This window comes from Pieris rapae, chromosome 1 (genome assembly GCF_905147795.1).
Source record: "Pieris rapae chromosome 1, ilPieRapa1.1, whole genome shotgun sequence".
Taxonomy (NCBI): domain Eukaryota; kingdom Metazoa; phylum Arthropoda; class Insecta; order Lepidoptera; family Pieridae; genus Pieris; species Pieris rapae.
In genome coordinates this window covers 9865491-9881194 of record NC_059509.1, presented here as the reverse complement: position 1 = coordinate 9881194, position 15704 = coordinate 9865491, and the positions used below count along the sequence as shown (strand labels likewise).

Here is a 15704-nt window from a genome sequence, read left to right as displayed (position 1 = left end):
AAAAATAACAGTACATATAAACCTTCCTCTTGAATCACTCTATCTATTAAAAAACCGCATTAAAATCCGTTGCGTAGTTTCAAAGATTTAAGCATACAAAGGGACATAGGGACAGAGAAAGCGACTTTGTTTTATACCTACTATGTAGTGAAGAGAAAAATAATTTAAATGACCCGAAGAACTACTAAGACGGAACTTTATACTGTCCATGTACAAGTAGCGCCATCTTGTGCACCGGCCGTGCACTGCTTAGCACAGAGGTCTGAGTACTGTGTCGTTTGAGTTATCGTTTGGTAGTTGATATCGTGCAAGAGTCGCTTGGCTACGAGCGACTGCTTGCAATTAGCAATATTAAGCTTGTTTAATCGGTGTGACTGATCGTTTACGGTCGCGTTTTATATTAAAAAAGTTTGTACCACATTTAATTTCTATCGTCTGTAAACAAGTCAATTTTGAAATGTCTAGTCAAAATTTGTAAACAAATATTTATTTGAATAAATCGCGTGTTTTCTTTATGGAATATTATAATTAAAGTTTTTTCAACATTTACCAGGCTTTTGTTAGTGTTTACAATTACCAGAAATACAGAACATGGAGAAGTCTGGAGGCTCACGTTTGTTGCAAATGCAGGTATGTTATAATTTCTAAGAGCTAAAATTTTGTATATATTGGAAATAGGATTAAAACGGTAGTAAAATTACCTGCTTTTTATAAATTAAATTTTTAAAGTGATATTTTTTTGTCGATTGATAGAGAGTGGTAATTTTATTTTGATTCCTAACTATATATTTAGATGAATTTACTGATACAATTATTAAAAGCCATTTACACTATTAATAAAAACATTAACAATTAGTATCTGTATTTACTAATATTTATTCTCGTAATTGACCTTACAGGTCTTTTCTGCCATTTCTAATTTGGCATATTTTTAGGTTACAAATTTATTCTCATTAATATTTTCTATATCTTTTCATTAGGTCAGTCTAGATTATCTGCCTTAGTGTTATGTCTAAGCAAAAAACAAATGACTCACTAACGGTTATTTTTTTTAAACAGAGTTCGTTAGTTTGACGCAAACTTACATCTGGCTTTATTGTACATCAGAGTTTTATCCCAAGTGCGAGAGAAATAGAAATATGAAGCATTTTGCGAACCTTGACCTCGGTCATTTTGTTCATTCGGTTGTTCAATGGAATCGTAAATAAGACCAAGATACCATTAAATATAAAGTTCATTATTACTTGATAAGTATTAATTCTATCCTGTTACAGATTTCATGTATTATTATTATTATAATGAATCTAATATTTATAAAAACTGTGAAAATCCCTTTTTTTGATGTTCACAATTATTAAAACTTCACAAAATAAATAAGAAGTCCAAACGTGGACATTTGTAAGTTAAAAGGAACTCTGCAATGCAACTAAGACGGAAAGGCAATGACCGTATGTTACTGTACAATCTCGACGAAAAGCAATTTAATGCTGATAGCGCACTTGCAACTTTAGTGTAGGTATGCAACCTTTTGGCCACAGATTTGGGTTATTGGGTATTATGTAAGCAAAGAAAAACTTAATTTTGTATATATTTTTTGAACAGATATATATATGTTATTTTTACTTCAACTTACAAGTTTAATATTTACATAAAGATCAACATTCCTTGGAGTTCGAACGTACATACAGTCCCCCTTTATTTTTGTCTGCATGGACCAATAACATATATTTCGTAATATTGCTATGTTTTGACGTAACCAAAGAATATTTTAGAGTCGTTCAATAATGTATTTCATTAGTCAATGTTTCAAGTACTTTACAGTAGTTGTATTCGAAACTTGAAATTGTGTAAATTATAAAATTTGCGTTTATATTCAAACAACGCTTATCAAAAAGCGCGCTGGAGATTCCCCTTCGTTGTTGACATCCTTAGGTGCCGCATTGCACAATTCGGATCGTCTTTTCTTGTAAAAACAGCAAAAACGAGGAACTCCTTGCCATCTTCTCTAGACAGTTTAATATGAGTTCATTTAAGTGTCTGTTAAGTAAGTGGTTCCTGGACAGGCCCTCCAATAGGCGGCATCTCACTCGTGGGATTGTGGTCATACGTCTATTCAGTTCTGTATAGTAAACATAACACGTGAATGAGGTTTTCTTTAGATATTTGCGAAAATCAAAGACAAAAATCGTATGTTACACAAAATGACATGAAATGAAATTTACTATTGACTATTATAGGACGAGTTGTCGTGTCATGCTGCCCCATTTCAACTGGATCGATACCTTCAGTGTTAGTGTTTTATTCAAATATTGTAATTCAGGTCACTAATGAAAAATATCCTATTGATTCCAATACTTTACCTTCGGATGCGAAAGTTTTTTACCTGTGCTTGTGCCCACGTATTTATTAGATTATAAGATTTTTGATCATTGGCATTTAATGAAGTCAACTTATAGCTTTAATATTAAATATTATTTCTTATTCGTTTTCAATAGAAACATAACCCACAAATGTAATTAAAAGCATTTAGTTTTATTTGGAAATTGGACGTACAAATAAACATTGAGGCTTGGAGGTTAATAATAAAAAGTAACTCGGGTAATTTAATGTTCAAATTACAATGAAGCCAAAATATGCGTACTCACACCAACGTCAGGTTCATGGGTAGTTAGTCACAGTTTACAGTTAAGTGTAATATAATTATATCTATTCTCTACAAAAGTAGCGTTTAATATATTTCAGAAGCAATGGCAGTGCTGGAATGGATAAATACAGCTCGAAATCTACATGGACATTCTAAGGAGAACATTCGTTATAACCAATGACCATGAATTTGAATTGAACGATAAATATGACAAACACTATGTTTGCTGTTTAGGACTAGACAAATCACTAATACCGAGATTTAACGCTCGACGATCCTTTGAATAGTATTCGTACTATAACTAATGCCCTCACTGGCAGATGAGTTATGATTTTGATTTGACAAATCAATCTATTAATTAAAAATATAATTGAATTCAACTCTGGCATTTTTAACGTACTTAATTCAACGTTAAATTTCAGGCCAATCCCTAAATTAAGGTAAACTTGATAATTTATAACTTTAGGTTACTTAATCGCTGACTGGGCTTATGAGGTGCGGCATGTGTGGTAACGTTGACACAAAAATATGACTTGTGTAAATGACCTCATTCGTGAAGCTAATAATGCACGCCAAGCTGATATGGCTTTTTTATTATTTTAAAGAGATTGCTTGATAAATTTAGCAATGCAAAAATAAGTGTCGTAGACGTGGAGAAAAGTTACAGCGACCCCATTTGGTCCGCAAATACAGTTCAAAGAGGAACTCTATTTTAGTCCTTATGTGTGAATTTTAAATTTTCACACTTGCATCAGAATTTATCTACAAACTTAGAACTCCTACAGGGAAGTTATACATGTCTTTGTATACTAAATATATTATTATTATTATGTACTCATGTAGTCCGTAGGTGTATTTGTTACAGCGATGTGGTTTTCAAGATATCCAAAAATTGCAACTACAACCCACACTTGTCACATATTTGGTTAAATCGCAAAACAAGTCCTCGTATATAAAAAGTTAGACAAAGGTCGCGGCAACAGCTTAACAACAAAATAGATGCGCATTTTTACTGATAACATAAATATCACAGCAAAGTATTGTTTATTTTATCAGCATTTTATGGAAAGATAAGTACATTAATTATACCCAAAGATACCAAGTAGCACTTAGCTCTGACTAATGGAGGAATGCGAAATGTAATGCACTTGAATCAATAATGAAGCGAAAGCTATAGAGCCGTATTTAACAGAATTTGATCCTTAGACGTATGGATCGTTGACATTTTCTTGAACCACGAATGTCTAAAGACTTTTCAATAATAAATTAGCGATGTGACGGTTATGTATTACTAAATTTACGTTGGACTTATGATGGAGTAATTATTTTATATTATCGTTTACGCGCGTTTTCGTTGATTTTTGATTGGGTCTAAACATAAATCGACTCTTACGATGCTCTTTGGGATATTATCTTTAATTGTACCATATATATTAATAAATCACATATTAGTGAAATAAAAAATGTACACAGATCTTGTCTTATGATTGCCCTAGTCTAGAACACAGCTGTGTTACGCGTGATACAATTTACTACATAATAAGACTAATTATTTAAATATTCTAAGCATTTGAAATATGTGTTACAATATACTTGATTATTTCTCTCAGACATAAGCTTGAAGCGAAATTTATTTGCCCCATTTTAAGAATAAGATATATTGTTTGATATTTCTTAAAATGAACCTTCAGTTGAAGATCGTTAATGAAATGTAGGATTACAGATGTATAGGTCTATAATTTAATAATTAAGAAATATACCGCTTAACATAACAAACTAGCTTTTGTATTCCTATATTATATGATCCTGTCCTCGCCATTCCTTTAACCATGCTTTTCATTTACAGATAGAAAGAACTAAGCGATTGGTAAGATATCTTTAATGTTTTACCAAAAATATTTATAAACCTATAGGTGATATAGGTTTATAAACCGCTTGGCTCCATCCTAACCTAACAAATTAAATCAATAGCAATCTGCTCCAAAACTGTTCCAATAGCATATCAATTAGGTAAATGAATTTTCTGAAGGTATCGTCAGAGATGAACATCAGTTATTTAGCCAATTCGAATTAATAAATAGTATTGTATTAAACACGTAATATTTCTTATGATTAGGAAGTTATTATTAATTAAGATGTTCATTATAAAAAGCAAATTTCTGGGTGAAACAATATTTTTCTTATGTAATAATATATAGCAAACTTAATATTTATAATACTATTTTAAATAATATATGTCCCTACCTGATGAGAACAAAAATATATCCAATATCCATATATTTCAACTAGTCATAATTGTGATTAAATATGCATATGAACGTGGATGATTTCCGGGCGAGTAAGACGCATCTATACTTACAAATAATAATCTTATGTTCTTGGATCCCCATTATTTTTATTTCTAACATAATTCTTAAAAGTTTAAGTAAAGAAGCCCTAATTAAAGTGCTTTCCTGGCTCAACGAATAAATATCGCAATACAGCGAGGAAAGCTGTGCTGTCAGCGTTAAAGGTACACTGTCACAGGAACTTTTTAAATTTGTCGCAATTTTATTTTTAATTATTTTTATTACTTGGTAGGTTGAGAAAGTTGTAAGTACAGTATATTTGTTTGTTATTTTTAGTTACGTGAATACATAAAATTTCTAAAAATAAGTAATCTAGGCTGTGATACCAGCAAATAAAAGTCACTAAGCGTAAAGTGTAACTTAATAGAAACGGACGAGTGTGGTCGCATTACAGCACCTCTTTGTTGTTTATGTTTTAAAAAGTTGTATAATTTCTTTGTTCTCAAGGTCCAAGGTCAGACTTCTCTCATTATTAAGTATAATATGCTTTGAATAAGTAAGATCCAAGTAATATGTACGTCGGTAAATTATAAAGATAGAAACGAGAACAAATTGAAAGTATTTTACAAGTTTCCATATTCGACAAGCAAGCTGTACTTTGAGTGCAATGCAAATACAAATTTGGTGCAGGTTTACGATCAAATCAACGAAAGTGCTTACGTCACTTCGTCACACTAGGAAGTAATCAGTCAACTGGGTTGTACGTTTATAGATATGTATTTGGCTTAAAGACGAGCCAATAGAGCATCTAAGACTATTTATTTAGAGCTCATCTCTCAGAAGACGTGCCAAAGGCCAAGTCATTCGAAAGTTAGAAAGTAAGGATGCACCGTTGAAATTGCGAAATGAAAACGCAAATTAGAATTTAACTTTATGAATATACAATAGAAGAAGTTGTAAAAAATATTTTTACATTTTACATACTCGTACAAATATTAAGTTTTCTGCAGCTGTTGAAGATTATCATGTTTTTGTATTTATCTAAAAATCGCATGTCTTATGTAAATGACATGTATGAAAATATTGTTTAAATTAAACTTGCTGTAATAAGCGGCTTTTGATAAAAACTCTACAACAATTATTATTGTCGTTTTGGGTAGTGCACTTTGAAGTTTGAGTTACCGCTGCGGGATTTTTTTTAAATTTACAAATTATTTTAATATGTAATATTGTTTTGTTGGGATATTAAATCACCTGACTACGGATAACTCTTTGCCTATTAGCATACTAACGCGATGACTTACACTTAGCAAAAACTATATAACGAAGAGATTAGTTGTATTTGATCTAATTCTTTATAGCAAAATATTATTAAGATTGTTCATGAACTTGATACATCAATTTGTGTTACGCAGTCTCTGCAAATACTCTAACCGAATGTCAGAACAAGAAAAGGAAATGTTTATATCGAAAAAAGATCACGTTTCAATTCGTTTGATAAAACTGTATCTTTCTCTGAATATAACTGCAAACTTGTAAAGTAAAAACATTTTCCAATAACAGGGTCAAGTTAACTGTTCATTGAGAGGTCATGGCTTATTCATGGTGGGAACATGACATTGGTTTCCACGTGTTCTGTTGCATAGGAACAAAAGGCAAACAAAAACTTAAAACGAGCTTAACGTTCGCGGCATTCGTGACTCCACTCCGTGACACTTGACTTACTCTGTATTTTGTAAAATATACTGTGTTCCAAAGCTTTTAAGATTGTAGGAAAAGCTTTTAGAAAAATGACCTAAAAAGTAGTTTGCTAATCAGCTGTCTAAACTGACAAGTTATGAACAAGCACTCTAGTTTATTAGATCATGTGAATTGGTGGGATCCAGGTAGCTGGAGTCTAGGTGCTGATAAAACATTTTCATCTGTGAATTTAGAAACCAGTGATTCTTTCGAAATAAGAAATGGCTGGCTTACCTTACCAGAACCGAAGGTGAGATGGTGATCATTTATTCTTTTGAATATTTAATTAATATATGCTAAGACGGTTTTAAGCTAAAACACTTGAATATTTTAAATCAACAATTATTTTCCAGCCTAGAAACGCTTTCATGCTACGAAGCAAGCCACAAAGTTATGTCATTAAATAATGCATAAGTACAAACTGTTGAGAAAATATTGAAATGTTGTATGGTTTAATATCCAATGTTGTAATGGTCCTTTTTATATTAATAGGTTTTAACTTACCTGCATTTATATACAACGGACGTGTTATATACTAGGAAACATTCGTCATTGGCCTTGACTTAAAAGGAACAATGGTATATTTCATGGAAAGTTTATTTATACATCACACATTGTTAGATTTACAACGTAAGTACTTAAGACGAGTATTCTAAATACGTTATGTAATATTAATGTAAAAGAAAACAAATTGAAATCCATTCTTTTCGTTTTTCACCAAGGTATCTTGGTTACTTGTTACGATCTTTTAAATCCAGTTTTATATACTTCTCCAGCTCCCCTTGATATTTTTAAAATTAAAATCGCATTCAAAACTTAATTATACTTCACAACCAAGCAATGCAAAGTTAGTCAGCGCCTGTAGGCGAGTGTTACATCACATCTCAAGTTTAACATACGGCCTCGTGACTCACTGAGTGAATACAAAACTACTTGCGAATTGTGAACAATGTTTTTAAACTTTGCTTTATATAGGCCAAATCAAATGTTCAAACGATTCTGCTATATTTTCCTGCTCGAAACAGGAAGTTCCATTAAATATTTGAGGATAATAAAATATATATAATACCTATATTTTAAATCAATGACACTGCGTGTTGTATTGTTCAATTAATGTTCATCAAGACATTCCAAGATTAAACCCTACCTATTTTAAATGACAGGGAAACTGCGCCTTCTTAAAATCTCATTTCTAAAAACCGGAACAGATATTCTCAATGCAGTTATCAAATAGCGATTGTCTATCTAGTGAAACCAGTTTCTATATGCAGAGAGATCAATGACAGATGACTCATTGATTACGAACTTGCCGTAAATGGTATGTTTACGAGACTGCCTTGACGTACATACGTGTACGTACGGTAATTACGACATCTGTAGCATAAACAAATTAAAAGTTATATGTCATATTTGATTTATCTCATGTGTGAACACACCATTACAACTAAAAAGTATTTTCATTTAACTTAACGTTTCCTTTTTCATGTCTGGGATCGACTGTCGTTTAGCTAGCATACGAGTAAAAATAATTTACTAGCTGCCCATGTGAACTTCGTTTCGCCTTAATACGCCTTTTACTTCGCCCACCTTTGGGTACATATGTAAACAGTTCGCGTAATCTTAATAAAACCTTAAGAACCAAAAAAAAATAAAAACCAATTGTATTTTTTTATCTCTAAACACATTTCTCAGAAAAAAACGCAGCCGTCTTCGAGTTTCGCGCTAAGCGATATATTTGCGATCAGTTTTTTTATTTTTTTATTTAAACAGATCATTTATGGAAGTACATTTATTATACAATTAATTAAGGAATACATTATAAACATTACAAACATACGACAATGTTTAAGTTTACTCACTGATAATTGGAAAGGTTGGAAAATTACAATTTTCTTATAGATTAAGATTTTTACGTATGAAATTGTATAATGCTCATTACAGTTAGTAGTTAGTTTTGATAGTTATAATTAACGGTTATTATTACGGTTAGGCTTTCCAATAGGTAATGCTATTCTGGGATTTTTTTTAATCAAATGCTTATATTCTCCTGATATGTATTGTGATATGGTTTAAATATTTCTGCGTTTGTTTTGTTCGAGGCATTCCTTGAGCCTTACAATACAACGTAAAACAAATTCACTTAAAATATACGTTATACTTTTATTTGAAATGGCTCTCATACTTATCTAATGTTATAAATTATAAAATTTAAATAGAATATATAATTATAAAATTGTAATAATTAAATTCAAATTAAAACAAGTGACGATATATAATGGATATATTTATTGAAATTTAAACGAGAAATTTTTATTTGTTGCTGCCCGATTTCGGCACGTGAAGATATTGCCAAGGTGGATTAACTGGGATTCATATCACATACTTTTCACTTAATGGTTTCTATCAGTACTATCATTTATGTCACTTCTTTGTATGTATTTTTTGGTTTAAGAAGCTTCTGATTATTGCTGGTTACAAATTAACAATTCTTAACTATCAAGACGCTTAAACTAGTTATACGCAATTTAATCCACGTAGTGTCGTGATAGTTAATGGGATAAAAGTCACCGTTTCTATCATAGCCCCTAAGCAGGTATATTTAACGTGTCAAGAATTAAATCCAATAAATTATATGTAATGCGGACTATGACCGTAGAGTCGTGTCGTTAGCGCCGTTAATTATCCATAGAACCTGCAGGCCTATTCACACGACCATAGCCGAGCCGATGATGAAACCAACTTATCAGTATTTTGTTGACAAAAAATATTCTACTTATAGCAAACTTTAACTTCACTAGTGGTAAACACTGTTTTTTTGGAACAGGACTCTATGGATTTGTTTGCTCGTTTTTTAATCATTAGAATAGTGACGTGATTTATTCAGATTCAACATTTACAAAATATTGTGGAGTACAGACCAACGTATTGAAGCAAGTTTTGATTGAGAAATACGTCTATATATACCAATACCTTGTACAATATTAGAATCGTGTTATGATATATCATCATATAGAATAGTAGCCTTAGGGTGTCCGGCATTGGTACGGATGATTTGATAAGGAGAAAACCGGCAATAATATTTGCAAAAAAAATGTGTTTGACGGTATTATATATTGCCTATTATATTTCATATAATTAGATTATGTTTTGAATCTAAGATATTCTAAGGCCAATCGAAACTAAAACCTGTTCAATAAATAATTAAACTAATCGAAAACAATGAACGCGGGCGGTAGACAGGTTGTCATGCGCAGCGATGCGTAGGAGTCGACCTCTATTGCAAATCTCGATCGCTACCTAAAAGGCTAGCTCAGGCTTCCTTTTCCGTATTTTTATAAAATAAGAAAGGTCACATTTGCATAAAATGTTCATCGTTCAGAAATATTTTTTCTCATGAAAATGATTTAAGTTCGTTGAACAAAGTAAAAATCTTTTCAGGCACGTTTTCAACAAAAGCAGCTACAAGAAAAGGAGATGAAAATAGCATCGTTATACGAGGCTCAGCAAGCAAAAGCGTTGGATAGAGTGCGTCATTCACCGAGCAATGGAACCGCCCCCTCCACTAATCCACCTCCAACACATCCACCCGGAAAGGTACTATTGGCATTCTCAATCTGTTCCAGTTTTCCGGAATGAACACTTTTTAGGTTTTCCTGTGCATTTTTCTCTTATTTTATATATTAGATTATCTTTATCCTAGCCTATATTGTATACTAATAAAAAACCTACCTGTATTACAATCCATTTATGGTCATGCATAAAAAAATTACGAGTTATTCTTTTAATTTTCACCAGGTTCGTCAAATGTTCGAAGAACGCAGAACCAAAGCAGGTATCGACAAGAGTTATCCTCTTCAACCGATCCACAATACAGAAAGGGCACAGCCAAGAAAAGCTATACCCAATGGCTATACGAAGATCGCCAACACGACATCCAAGCTCGCATTGGAAAAGAAAACATCAGTGCGAACACACGGCACATTCAGTTCCCATAGCGTCAAAAAACAGATTACCCAGGTACGGATTCTCACTTAAAATATTATTTTTCTGTAATGTGTGTTCCAATTTTTTCAGTATCAATGTCTCAAAGCCGTTCAAGCAACTCGTAAAATGTATTATGAACATGTTGTTATTGAAGTCGTTCTAACTACTGCTTCTTTAGATGTAACCGAAGATTTCCGCTGACAATGTAGTCAACCTTGCGAGGGCCTATTGTGATGTGTTACTAGTTTAACCACAAGTTTATCCGATGCGAACAGAACTGCGGTTTACCGCTTTATACTTATGACACCCAAGGAAATCATCACTGGTGTTAATTACAAAGGAATAAAAAGAAGTTTTGGTGTTTTATATACACAGCCCTATATTAGATTTGCTTCATATTTTTATCTCCCCCTCTGTATAGTTTGTTAAAGGAAAAATAAACTTCTGTTGTTATATTTGATAAGCTTTTGTAGTCAGCCTGACTCGTCTTCGAAAGGCTGAAATTTTTCTTTAAATATTTTGCATAAATGAAAAACAATGACTTATTGACTTTTTTTGATTTTAAACAAAAATACGTACCAGCGTATGGGTAGGCAGCCCTTGTCCTCCTCCCATCGAGATTGAGTTCCATCATGAATTACAATTTTATTCTCATGTAATTCTTCTATGTAATATAAATTAAGAATTGTGGGATATCGTAAGTAGGAAATGTATTCATTTTTTAATTTTTTATCGTTATTAAATATATTTCAGGTTCAAAATGTCAATAACAATATTAATGTTAATGGCTCTGGTGATCTCAACCACAATCATGAAGTCGATCTCAATACTGTTATAAAATTGGTAAGCTTCGATAGATTTTTCTATTGTTAACATATTAAAGGCGGTAGTTCTTTCATTACACTAAACTGTATATTTAGTTAGGCCGTTGTGTTATACCACTTTGTTTTTAATAATAAAATATAATTCATGACAAGAATCGGTAATAATTAATAAATATTTCAATAGAAAAAACATAACGGCGAAGATCCGATTACAAGTGATGAGATAGATGGTGTAAAAACAGAGAACAATAATAAGCACGACCTACTGGAAAATGAGACATTTCCCCATGCGCTTGCGCCGGAAACTCCCCGTTCTGACGACGTGGACACAAGGAAGATTGCCAAAAAGTATGGGTAACTGTATACACTTGCCATAAAATCCTATAATAAAACTTAACAAATTGGATTGGTTATAATTACTAATGTAAAATTTCTAATTTTGATTACATATGTACTAACTGTATTTTTTACGTCCAATAGGACTCCAGCTCAAACCTTAATAAAAGCAAACAAAGTCGTGCCTAAAACTAGTAATATCCCGCCAAAGAGAACAACAAATGAAAATGTGGTAAGAAAATTTGTCATATGAATTATACCTTTTTGAATTAAATGTCAAATTTATTTAAACGTATTTGACGTTCCTATATATGACGTACAAATTTGTAAATAATGCCAAATTCTTGTAAATACTAGGGAAATAATTATTTTTAAGTGTATAAATTAATGGCGTGATTTCAGCAGTCGACAGAAAGCAAGCCCCGAGGGGTCATGCAGAGAGCAAATCCCGTAAGTAAATTAATATTATACATACTTAGTTGCCTATTAAATTCCCTATAAAAATATTCATCATCATCATCCTTTTTATGTGATCTGTTTCTGGACGTACGCCTCATCCGTTTTCGTATCTCTCTGTATCCACCAAGCTTTTTGAAGATGTCGTCAGGCCACCTAGTTGATGGGCGGCCGCGCAGTTTTTGGGGTTAAAGTTTTATTCTGCCAATGTCTCAAAGAATACTGCAGGTCCATCGGTTCTTGTCCATGCACGCTATATGGCCTGCCCATCGCTACTTTTCACGAATGGCCTCATTTGGTACCCAATCGCGAAGGGAGATAACAAGCATTGCATATTCGCCGTGGGTTGTGTGAGCGTAATAATTTCGGCTCCGTAGACAGGCAGGATTCATTTACTGAAAACTGTTCTTTTAGTAGCACTAGAGAGGGGTCCCCCTATAAGGGATCATGGGATCACCATTCTCTCCAAACGTTGCCTAAGTCTGCGAAATACGTATACATATACATATTTATAATTTGTCCAAGCACTTAATAAATTATATCAATGTTGCTTATCTGTCAAATTTATTTTGTAACATTGTTTTATTTATTTCAGGTGCCAAAAAGAACTACAGCGGTAAATATCTTTAATTCACATATATAATGTATTCAATAATGCCAGACACCCAACCCAACTCTTAAACCTAAATTAGCTTCACAGTTTATGTTTTGAAGAAATTGTAATAAATAAGTTAAATGTAAACATTCCTAAAATATATTGCTTTTGTTGCTGTTTACCACAGAGTCCACCAGCATCTAGTGGCGTGAGGAAGCCCAGAGCAAGCGTAACGTCAGCGAGTAAGAGTGGGCCGGCCGGGTCGGGAGCGGAGGGGGACGCGTGTGCGGTGTGCGGGCGACACTTTGCGCCTGACCGCCTCGCTCGCCATCAAGACATTTGCCGGAAGACTCACACCAAGAAGCGCAAACCATTTGACGTGCTTAAACATCGCCTTGCGGTACATGTTATTTAAACAAGAGTTTTTAAATACGCTCCCTTGAGATACAGGCACCGTAAATCACGGATTGGTAAAGAAAGTTACTGCAATATCTTTGAAATATGTACTTGAAAAGTTTTGGTAGGTATACAGTGACTTCTAGATATTTCGACTATTTCTTTGAAAAAAACATAAAACGTTTACTAAATTAATTGAGACGCTGCAGAAATTCGGTGTTATAAATATATCTTTATAGATATATTTATAACACCAAAATTATTTTTGGAAAAAAATTATATCAATCTCGATTAACTTTTATATTTATAAAGCTCACAAATAAATTAATTATATTTATGCATTACGAGCCAGGATATTTTATTAAGAAAAGCACTGTCTACGTATTGAACAAATACTTTCATAACCAATAGGTTTTTTCAGTTCTCGAAAAACCCATAATACATTTTAAGACTTTTTAAGTCTCGACACGTTGGATACAGACATTAAAACTATTTTATTTCAGGGCACAGAAGCTGAGCCCTTCATAGGAAAGCTCCGCAAAGGTACAACCAGCTCAACGAAAGTAAGCAAATCTTTAAACGGCAATTGGCGCCAGAAACACGAAGAGTTCATCCAAGCAATACGGGCAGCAAAACAAGTTCAGGCGCATCTAAGCGCTGGCGGTGAGTTTCATACTATGATTGATGTTTCTTAAAGTTTGATGTTAGCCTCTACCCGTGTTAAAATAGAAAACATTTTTTTATTGATCATTTATGCACGGCGTTATCGAAACTGTATAAACTGCACCGATGCAAACAAATGTTGAATGTTCATATATTTTTGTATTGCCATTTTAAGCTAGGCACGGTTGCTGAAACGTTATCGAAATATAGCAGTTGGTGCGTTTCACACCGGACATAACTTATCTGTGGCCATAGGTCAGAATATGATAAATGCAATTTCATTACTTTACAGGACAAGCAATAACATTATTAAGAAATCTTAAAGGCACTATTAAAATATGAATCACTCGATATATTAATAAGTCATACTGAGCAGAATGTACCTATCATTGTCAGATCTATGACCACAGATATATATTCCTGTTACAGGAAAACTTAGCGACCTGCCGCCTCCGCCTCCATCAGAAAACCCGGACTACGTCCAGTGCCCTCACTGCAACCGTCGTTTTAACCAAGGAGCCGCCGAACGACACATTCCCAAATGCGCCAACTTCCAATTTAACAAATCCAAACCGGCCGCCCGGCGTAGGTAACCTACTCGTTAATTTCAGATTTAATTCGACTAAATTTTATGTAAGCTTATTGTGATATATCTAATACAAAATTAGCAGTTGAAAAATTTGTCCTACATTATTGGTTAAAGCTTACAATAGTTAATCAAATAATATATCTAATCGGCTCGTGATCAAATTATAATTTCAGCGAAAAAACTATGTATTTTTTTATAGATCGTATACAGTATTTTAGAGTAGATTTACATGTATAAAGTAGTAGACTTAACCAAAATTTTAATTAATTACTGGTCATGTTAAAAAATCCTTATGACTTTTTCCTATTCATAGAATTAATAATCCAAATATTGTTTACTTTTATATTATTTTACTTAGTGAAGTCATTTTACGATATAATAAGTCCAAATGCGAATTGACGGGAGCAAGCACACGATTTCGATAGTATGTACGTCTTGTTGGGAAGATCTATTTCTGCGGCTCATTTTGGCTTATTTTTTATATTGCTCACTGCGTTTAATTATTACTTTAGTGTTTGTTTTATCATGCAGGTTGTGCCGGTTTTCATATGAATTTTGATACTTAAACAATTGAAATACTAATTCACACAGTATACATACACATAGACTGTAGACGACCTTGTCATTTGCTTTAAAAATTTTGATGTACTTGTTTTTTTAAATATTCAAATAACTGTGAAAGAACTTGATAAAAATTGACGGTATATTAATCCTTAAAATGAAACCTAATTAAAATTGGATAATAAAAAATAATAATAGTGCCACCGACTTATCTGACTGACATGAATTTTAAACTGCGCAATATAACCAATCTCAAAATTAGAAAGGTTTACAATTCGATGTTTTTTTTCATCTAGTTCCAGTTATAAATAAGATAAGATTGTGAAATTGCAAGTCTTAACAACATTAATTGTACAAAACGCTTATAATGTTAACTATGCCATTTTGGAAATATAGTTTATAATTACAACTGGTATTTTAATTTAAATATACTCAAAGGTAAAAGGTTAAGGTAATCCCCGCACTACACATCTGTTGTTTCATCTTTAGTAATCCAATAGCTTATCATTAAATTATGTTCAATTTTTTTTCTTTCATGTTATGCAACAAAGTATTAATAAATAAAAAATGTTATAACGCTTTATATGTTTACACGAAATAACTCAAAAACTACTTAAGCCATTTAAAT

At 32.6% G+C, this 15704-nt stretch overlaps 1 protein-coding gene across 3 annotated transcripts; it reads left to right on the top strand.

The window, feature by feature from the left end:
- Positions 1 to 345: 345 nt before the first annotated feature.
- LOC110992016 (zinc finger C2HC domain-containing protein 1C) lies at positions 346 to 15485 on the top strand. 3 transcript variants are annotated; one of them, XM_045628829.1, is made up of 12 exons: positions 346 to 408; positions 554 to 630; positions 10111 to 10266; positions 10468 to 10689; positions 11410 to 11499; positions 11665 to 11828; positions 11961 to 12048; positions 12219 to 12266; positions 12868 to 12888; positions 13055 to 13267; positions 13767 to 13926; positions 14356 to 15485. In XM_045628829.1, exons 2-12 carry the CDS (start codon positions 592 to 594, stop codon positions 14517 to 14519), a joined length of 1365 nt encoding a protein of 454 aa, XP_045484785.1. In that variant the 5' UTR covers positions 346 to 408; positions 554 to 591; the 3' UTR covers positions 14520 to 15485. The 3 variants fall into 3 exon arrangements, with proteins under 3 accessions (XP_045484785.1, XP_045484783.1, XP_045484780.1); XM_045628827.1 differs by lacking the exons at positions 346 to 408; positions 554 to 630 and adding an exon at positions 6579 to 6922 and having other exon boundaries at positions 12222 to 12266; XM_045628824.1 differs by lacking the exons at positions 346 to 408; positions 554 to 630 and adding an exon at positions 6583 to 6922.
- The last annotated feature ends 219 nt before the right edge of the window (positions 15486 to 15704 follow it).

Excerpts from the sequence above, each read along its gene's own strand:
- LOC110992016 (XM_045628824.1), top strand. The coding sequence starts at position 6,770 with ATGAACAAGCACTCTAGTTTATTAGATCATGTGAATTGGTGGGATCCA. Across the intron at positions 11,829-11,960 it reads ACAAGGAAGATTGCCAAAAA|GACTCCAGCTCAAACCTTAA; the intron begins GTATGGGTAACT and ends TACGTCCAATAG. Across the intron at positions 13,268-13,766 it reads TGCTTAAACATCGCCTTGCG|GGCACAGAAGCTGAGCCCTT; the intron begins GTACATGTTATT and ends ATTTTATTTCAG.